A 7,787-nucleotide genomic window follows, 5' to 3' on the forward strand; every position below is an offset into this window, starting at 1 on the left:
CCACAGCGGCGGGAGCACCCGGTTGCGGTGGCACCGGCAGCACCCAGAGGCAGGGGGGCTGTGGACACCGTTGTTTAACAAATTTAATGAATCAGAAGAAATTCCCCCCCCCCGCCATGTTCAAAGGAAGATGAATTAAGAAGAAACAAGTTCTTGGCTGGGGACACCATCAGTAGGGACCAGAGTGAACGGTCCAGAGTCTCCTGAGCTTAAATTTGGGTGCCAGCAAGATGCGTCGAGCTCGCCCAGCCTCAGCTGTCGCCCACCTCTCGTGTGTGTCCCCCCCACCCCGGGGCAGGGGAGGGGGCACCCTGTCCCACAAAGACACCCAAGGGTGCCGCCGCCGGCCGGGTAGTACGTTTAGTTTATTGGTTAGTAGCGCACCCCGAGCACCCCGGGGTGCCCCGGCACCCACCCCGGGCGCCCTGGGGCCCGGCTCGCTCAGCCGGCCGCTCTCCGGTTTTCACCCTAAACCTATTTCCCGGGAAGGCCTGGGGGAGAGACGACGGCGCGCGCCCCAAATCCGGGGGATTTTCACAGAAAATCCAGGCACGGCGGAGGGGCAGCGCTCGGGCCGGGGGTTTGAGCCCACGTGTAGGGGACGGTGCAGCCAGGGAGCTGGGGGCAGGAGGGAGCCCCCCACCCCCCCGGTTCAGGTCTCCTGCGCGCGCGGGTCTGCGCCACGGTGGGTGTGCGCGGCGCTCTTGCACACACGAGGTGCGGGTGCGCTCGCTCGGCGTGCTGTGCGCGTGCTCCCCGCGCGTCCGTGCATGCTCCATGCGCAGTCTTATCTGCACGCTGCGTGCACGCTCCTTCCGTGTGCTCCGTGCACGCCCTCTGCACGCGCGTTCCCTTCTCACGCTCTTTGCACGCTCGCTGCATGCTCCGTGCGCGCTCTCTCTGCATACTTGTGCTCTCTGCACACTTCTTGCACACTCAGAAAGCACTCCAGATCCTGGCACACGCTCCCTGCAAATGCCATGCACAGTCTTACCTGCACGCTCCACGCACACTCTGCACGCTCCACGCACACTCTCTGCACACTCTGTACATGCCTTCTCCACGTGCTCTGCGCACACTCTCTCCACACAATCCATGCAGTCTTAGTGGCACACTATGTGCATGCTCTCTCTTGCACGCTCTGTGCACGCTCTCTTTGCTCACTGTACGCACTCTCTGCACACCCTTGTGCATGTCCTCTTGCACCCTTTGTGCACGGTCCAGGTACGCTCTGTCCACATGCCCCGGTCATGTCCTCTTGCACGCTCGGTGCACGCTCTGTCTGCACGCTCCGTGCATGCTGTCTCCACACATTTCGTGCACGCTCTCTCTGCGCCCTCTCTGCATGGCAACCCTGCACACGCTGTGTACGCTCTCTCTGCGTGTTGCAAACATGCCTTCTTGCACGCTCTGTGCACACCCTCTCTGTTCGCTCTGTGCACGGTCTCTCTGCACTCTACGTGCATGGTCTCTCTGCACGCTCTATGTGCACGCTCCGTGCTGTCTCTGTGCACTGCACGCACGCTCTCTCTGCGTGCTCACTGCACGCTTTCTCTGTGCACTGCATGCATGCCCTCTTGCACGCTTCATAATTGCTCTCTCTGCACACTGCATGCACTTTGCTCTCTCTTCATGCTCCGTGTGTGCTCTCTTGCTCGCTCCATGCGTGCTTTCTCTGTGCGCTGTGTGCACGCTCTCTGCACACTTTCTGCACGCACTGTGAATGCCCTCTTGCAAGCTCTGTGCACACTCTCTCTGCACACTGCGTGCATGCTCCCTCTGCATGCTCTGCACACGCCTTCTTGCACACTCTGTGCACTGCACGCATGCTCTCTTGCACGCTCCCTGACTGTTCTCTCTGCGCAGCGCGTGCACTCTGCTCTCTCTGCATGCTCCGTGCGTGCCCTATCCACACGCTCTGCGCACACCTTCTCGCACACTCTGCGCACTGCATGCATGCCCTCTTGCACGCTCCCCGATTGCTCTCTCTGCACGCTGCATGCACTCTGCTCTCTCTGCATGCTCTGTGCGCGTCCTCTTGCTCGCTGCATGCATGCTGTCTCTGCACGCCTTGTACACGGCCTCTTGCACGCTCTCTCCGTGCACTCCCGGCAAATGCGCGTGCTTTCCGCACGCTCCCTGCACGCTCGTCCTGGCAAGAAAGCCATGAAAGTGACGCCCCAGGAAGGCGGGGGACGGAAGAGGGGAGCTCCGGGTGGGATCAATAGCAAATTAGTGACTTTACGCCCAACCACACGATGCCCAGTGGCGGGAGCGGGGCCGTGGCGGTGTCCCCGCTCGCTTGCCGCTGCCGAAACGCGCACGTGTCCCCCCCGGCTCAGGCGCTGATCTCCACGGCGTTGACCTCCTCCTGCTCGCGGATGATGTGGACGCCAGCAGTCCGCAGCAGCCGTGGGGCACCGCGGGAACGGGCCGGCGAACCCGGCGGCGACCTGTGCGTCCGCGTTGAGGCGGGCGAGCGAGCCGGCGAGCGATGGTAACGACGAGTCGAACGCCCCACCGGTCCCGGAGAGCGACCCGCTGCCGGTACCGGCGAGCCGGCGTAACCCGGTTCGACCGCGCCGTGGGGTTCAGGCGGCGAATCCTCCTCCGCCTCCGGTGAGTCCTGCCGAAAGCCAAGGGCAGACGAGCGTGCCGAGCGCGCCGGACCTGGCACTGCGGCGCGAAGCCGGCGCGCTACCGGCCGCTCACCTTGTCCTTGAGGATGTACAAGGCCACCGGGTTTTTGCGCTCGTGCTCGCTGCTTCGCGGGATGCCCTCAGCTGCGTGGAGGCAAGGCGTTGCTTACCGGGCCGGTGGCGTCGGCGTCCCCCAACCCACCGCCACCGCGCCGCGGCCGGCACTCACCCTCGTGCTTCAGACGGTCCTCGTCCTGCTCGGTGTATTCAGAGGCCGGTTGCGTCTCCGCTTGCCGCTTCTCCCTGGGGAAGGGACAGGGGATGGGGCAGCACCGGCACCGTGGGGCGGGGAACTGACCGCGGTTCGGATGGGAAAGGGCACGGTGCTGCAGTGAGGGAGAGGTGGGGTGGGGTGGGAGAGGAGAGATGGATCAAGGCAGGATGGGATGGGGCGAGATGGGATGGGATGCAATGGCATGAAATGGGATGGGATGGGATGATGAGACTGAGATGATATGAGATGAGATGGATCAAGGCGGGATGGGATGGGATGGGAAAGGAGAGGTGGATCAAGGCAGGATGGAATGGGATGGGTTGGGATGAGAGGAGATGAGATGGGACAAGGGATAGGATGAGATGGGAAAGGAGAGATGGATCAAGGCATAGGACGGGATAGGATAAAATGAGATGATATGATGAGATGAGACTGCATGGGATGGGACTAAACAGGATGAAGCAAGACGGGACAAGATAAGATGGGATGGGTCAAGACAGGATGGGATGGGGATGGGGATGGGGATGGGATGGGATGGGGATGGGGATGGGATGGGATGGGATGAGATGAGATGGGGATGGGGATGGGATGGGGATGGGGATGGGATGGGGATGGGGATGGGATGGGATGGGGATGGGGATGGGATGGGGATGGGGATGGGGATGGGATGGGATGGGGATGGGGATGGGATGGGATGGGATGGGATGGGATGAGATGGGGATGGGGATGGGATGGGATGGGGATGGGATGGGGATGGGGATGGGGATGGGGATGGGGATGGGATGGGGATGGGGATGGGATGGAGATGGGGATGGGATGGGATGGGATGGGATGAGATGGGGATGGGGATGGGGATGGGATGGGATGGGGATGGGATGGAGATGGGGATGGGATGGGATGAGATGGGGATGGGATGGGATGGGATGGGGATGGGGATGGGATGGGGATGGGATGGGATGGGGATGGGATGGGGATGGAGATGGGGATGGGATGGGATGGGGATGGGGATGGGATGGGGATGGGATGGGATGGGGATGGGATGGGGATGGGATGGGATGGGATGGGATGGGATGGGATGGGATGGGGATGCGGATGGGGATGGGATGGGGATGGGGATGGGATGGGGATGGGATGGGGATGGGGATGGGATGCGATAGGATGGGACAAAATGGGATGGGATGAGATGGGACAGGATGGGATGGGACAAGACACGATAGGACAAGATGGGACAGGAACGCCCTTTGGCTCCCGTGTTACCCCCAGCCGTACTTCTTGGAGGGTTTCCAGCAGGCACAAACTGTCACCAGGGTGACAAGGAGGAAGATGCCACCCGTGGAGAGGATGATGTAGAGGGAGCTCCGGCCTGGGAGAGAGGAATGAGGGGGGAAAACCCCCCCAGAATTTTAGCTGGAAGCGTCTGCAAGGGATGGCCAGCCCTGGGGGTGTGGGAGGGGGGAACGGGTGGCTCACGGTAAACAGTGAGCTTCACGGGGACACTGCGGCCATGGCTGATGGGGTTCTCCACCAGGCAGCTGTAGACATCGTCGTCAGCCATGAGGACGCGGGTGATGGTGAGGATCTTCTGGTCGGGGGAGAGGAGCAGGCGGGAATCATTGCTCAGCGGCCGCCCGTCCTTCAGCCAGGTGTAGGTGGGCTTGGTGCCATTCTCGTGCGAGCAGTTGAGGGTGAAGAACTCGCTGAGCTCCAGCACCGTTGAGGAGGCCACCAGCACTTGCGGCTTCGATATGGGGACTGTGGGCAAGCAGGGGAACCAGGGTGATGCCACGCCTTGGGGGATGGATAGGCCCAGGGGACGGGAAGAGGGACATTGAAACCCCACCGGGGACGTAGCTTGGCAGCATGGGGTGGTTGAACCCCCAAAACCATCTCCCGGTTGGAGAAAGCTCTCCCAAAAAGTGGTCAGGGAAGGCGTCTGATGGAGAACTCAATCTCCACCAGACATCCTTCTTGTGCTTACTGTCCACAGTGAGGTTGATGGTCTTCTCGCCAGTGAAGGTGTCATCGGTGATGGATACCTCCACCTCATAAGCGCCTTCATCGGCCAGCTGCAAGGGGCTGATGAGCAACGAGCCGTTCTCCAGCACCCGGATGCGGTCGCGGTAGTCGGGCCGCAGGTTGCCGATGATCTCGGTGCCGATGGACTGGACGACGGTGACGGGTTTGTCGCGCTTCAGCTGCCACTTGACCACCGGCTTGTCGGCGCTGGCGCTGGCGTAGCGCACCGACAGTAGCGCTGCTTTGCCCGCCGTGCCGCGGACCAGTGGCGTGGGGCTGGTGATGTTCACCCCCGACAGCAGACCTTGGGGTGGGGAGAGACAACGGGGTGGCGAGTCCGGGCAGGTCTCCTGGTCCTCTGAGCCCGGAGAAAAATGGGGAACCCCTCCCAGAGCTCTGCTGAGCACCCCCAAAATGCTTCATCTGTGCCGGGATGCACAAGCACCGTGCAAGCTGGCTGTTTGCATAACCCTTTGCAAAAATGCGTGTGTCGCCCCAAGAAGTGCACGGAGGGGGTGGGGTGGTGGGAGCCCTCCTGCGGCCAAGTCAACACAACGCTTTGCAAAAATGCATGCATCGCCTCCAAAATTAAATTGGGGGTGGGAGCGCTCTTGCAGCTGAGTCAATAATTTGCAAAGATGCGTGCCTTGTCCCCAAAAATTGCATCAGGGGGTGTGGGAGCCCTCCCACGGCTGGGTCGATGCAATGTTCTGCAAAAATGCACGCATTACCCCCAAAATGTGCGGGGGGGGGGGGGTACGGGAGCTGTCTTGCAGCTGGGTCCATGCAACCGTTTGCAAAAATGCATGCATCGCCCCAAAACCTGCAGCGCTTGTGGGAGCGCTCCTGCAGCCGGGTTGCTTCAGCCCTTTGCAAAGACACGTGCATCGCCCCCAAAACTGGGGTGGGGGGGCAGGATTTTTGCATCCCACCCCCAGCCCTGTTGGATACTCCGGTCCAGCCAACCCCCCCCCCACCGCTGCAAACTGCATCACGGGTGGTGGTGCACGTGCATCGCTCCTCGCCGCTGGTTTTAAGCCAAAAAAGGCAGGAAAAAAGTGAAAAAAAAAAGATTTTTTTGGAGGGGCGACACCCCAAAAGAACCTTTCTCCCCAAAAAACCGCAGCCTCATCCCCCCCCTTGCCTGCCCAGGGGTCCCGTCCGCGAACCCCCATCCGGATGCCGTCATCCGATGGTGAACAAACCCCATATTGAAGGGGGTGGGGGGGGGGAGAGTAGGAAAACCAGCTGGGGAGGGCAAAGCGGGAGCAAGAAAGGCTTTAAACAAGCCCGAAAAGTCATGGGACCTATTGGTATGCAGCGTCCGTCTGTCCGTCCTCCCTGGCAGCGCGGAGCTCGGCCCTGAAAACATGCCCCGACCTGAAAAATTTAGGGGACCCCCCCCATAGGGAAAACCCAGGCATGGGGTGGGGATGTGGTTTTTAATGCATCGTTGCACCCCAAAAATCCCCCAAATGCTGCTCTTTGACCGATTCTTCCCTTTTTTAACCCAATTGCTAATTTTTTCACCACTCCGGGTAATAATTTTGGGATTTAATTCATAAATCAGGCAATATTCACATCTCTACTGCATCCCTGGCTGGCTCTTGCTGAAAAAAACCCACCAAAAATCCTTATTTTCCCACTATTTCATAGAATAAATCCCTATTCTTTGGGAAAAAAAAGCACAGCAGCATTTTTGGGGTGCCCTGGCTGCAACCCAGGTGCTTTTTTGGGGTGCAAATCAAAGCCGGTGGTGTGCAAAACCAGCTGGTTTTGCTTTGCCTCCTCGGCTCATCCAGAGGGAAGTGGGGCCTCCCTGGGGCTGGTTTTGGGTCCAAACTTTGGTAAAATGGTGCAAAATCACTGCAGGTGATTTTCCGCATTGTTGGACCTGGGATGGGGCAGTTTGGGGTTTATTGAACCCCAAAATGTGGATATTTGGGAAATAAATGATGGAGGCAAGCGGGGTTGCAGCAGGATGGGGCAAAGAAGAGGGAACCTAGACATGGGGTGAAAAATGGGCTTTTTGGGAAAGCTGAAGGATGGGTAAGAAAATAGATTTGGAGATGCTGAAAAACAAGCGAAAAAGGGGTTTGGGGGAAGATGAAAGGGGGGAAGAAGCTCGGGGGGGGGGCTGGTGCCAGATCCACCCCCCCAGCAGGACCTGCTTGGCTCCAGAAAAGTGTTTTTCCCAGTTTTTATCCCCAATTTTTCCCCCTTTTTTCCTCTCCCAAGCAGAGGGGATGGTCGCCGGTGCAGCAACCCCCCCCCCCCAAACTCCCCCTTCACCGGGTACCACCACTCTCCTCACCCCCCCCCCCATCCTCCATCCGGATCACCCCAAAACCCCTGGAAAAATGGGCAAACCCCCTACCTGCGTGCAGCGCCAGGAGCCAGGTCACCGGCAGCAAGCAGGGGGGAGCGGGATGGCCCCGCGGGGCGGCCGGCGCTCCCCACATTTTGGGCAGGCTCGCCCCCCGAATCGCTCTGCTTCCCCACTCCGGGCACGTCCCTCGGCGCTCCCGGCTTGGCGCTTCGCCCGGCTAATTTATTTTTTTTTTCCCTTTTTTTTTTTTTTGTTCTTTTCTTTCTCAATAGAGCCCTGTGTCCTGGCGGCTTTCGCCTCCCCAGCGGCCTCGAGCTGACATTTATTTGGGGAAAAAACACTCAGATTTGCAATTTTCCCCCTGTTACAGCCCCCACCTTTCCATGTTTTCCCAATCCCGGGGAGCTGCTTGAGGGTGGGGGCATCACCCCATCGAGCCTGGCCAAGGTTTGCCATCCCCTCCACAGACAATCCCATGGGATCTGGGGCTCTGAGCATCCCATTAAATTGTTCTTTCTTTTGAGGGGGG

The 7,787-nt window shown here is 59.8% G+C and overlaps 1 protein-coding gene across 1 annotated transcript; it reads right to left on the bottom strand.

Moving 5' to 3' along the window:
* Nucleotides 1-345: 345 nt before the first annotated feature.
* HEPACAM (hepatic and glial cell adhesion molecule) lies at nt 346-7,472 on the bottom strand. Its single transcript, XM_054803053.1, has 7 exons — nt 7,307-7,472; nt 4,892-5,233; nt 4,384-4,665; nt 4,183-4,276; nt 2,869-2,942; nt 2,713-2,783; nt 346-2,626 (listed from the first exon to the last, which is right to left on the bottom strand). The coding sequence occupies exons 1-7, from the start codon at nt 7,389-7,391 to the stop codon at nt 2,339-2,341; spliced, it is 1,236 nt and encodes a 411-aa protein (XP_054659028.1). The 5' UTR covers nt 7,392-7,472; the 3' UTR covers nt 346-2,338.
* Between the last annotated feature and the right edge of the window lie 315 nt (nt 7,473-7,787).

This window comes from Grus americana, chromosome 24, assembly GCF_028858705.1.
Source record: "Grus americana isolate bGruAme1 chromosome 24, bGruAme1.mat, whole genome shotgun sequence".
NCBI classification, from domain to species: Eukaryota; Metazoa; Chordata; class Aves; order Gruiformes; family Gruidae; genus Grus; species Grus americana.

What these genes read in the sequence shown, in the direction of transcription:
- HEPACAM (XM_054803053.1), bottom strand. Translation starts at nt 7,391, where the DNA reads ATGTGGGGAGCGCCGGCCGCCCCGCGGGGCCATCCCGCTCCCCCCTGC. An exon ending in CATCAACCTCACTGTGGACA is followed by an intron (nt 4,666 to 4,891) that starts GTAAGCACAAGA and finishes GCTTGCCCACAG; the next exon opens with TCCCCATATCGAAGCCGCAA. An exon ending in TGTACATCCTCAAGGACAAG is followed by an intron (nt 2,627 to 2,712) that starts GTGAGCGGCCGG and finishes GGCTTTCGGCAG; the next exon opens with GACTCACCGGAGGCGGAGGA.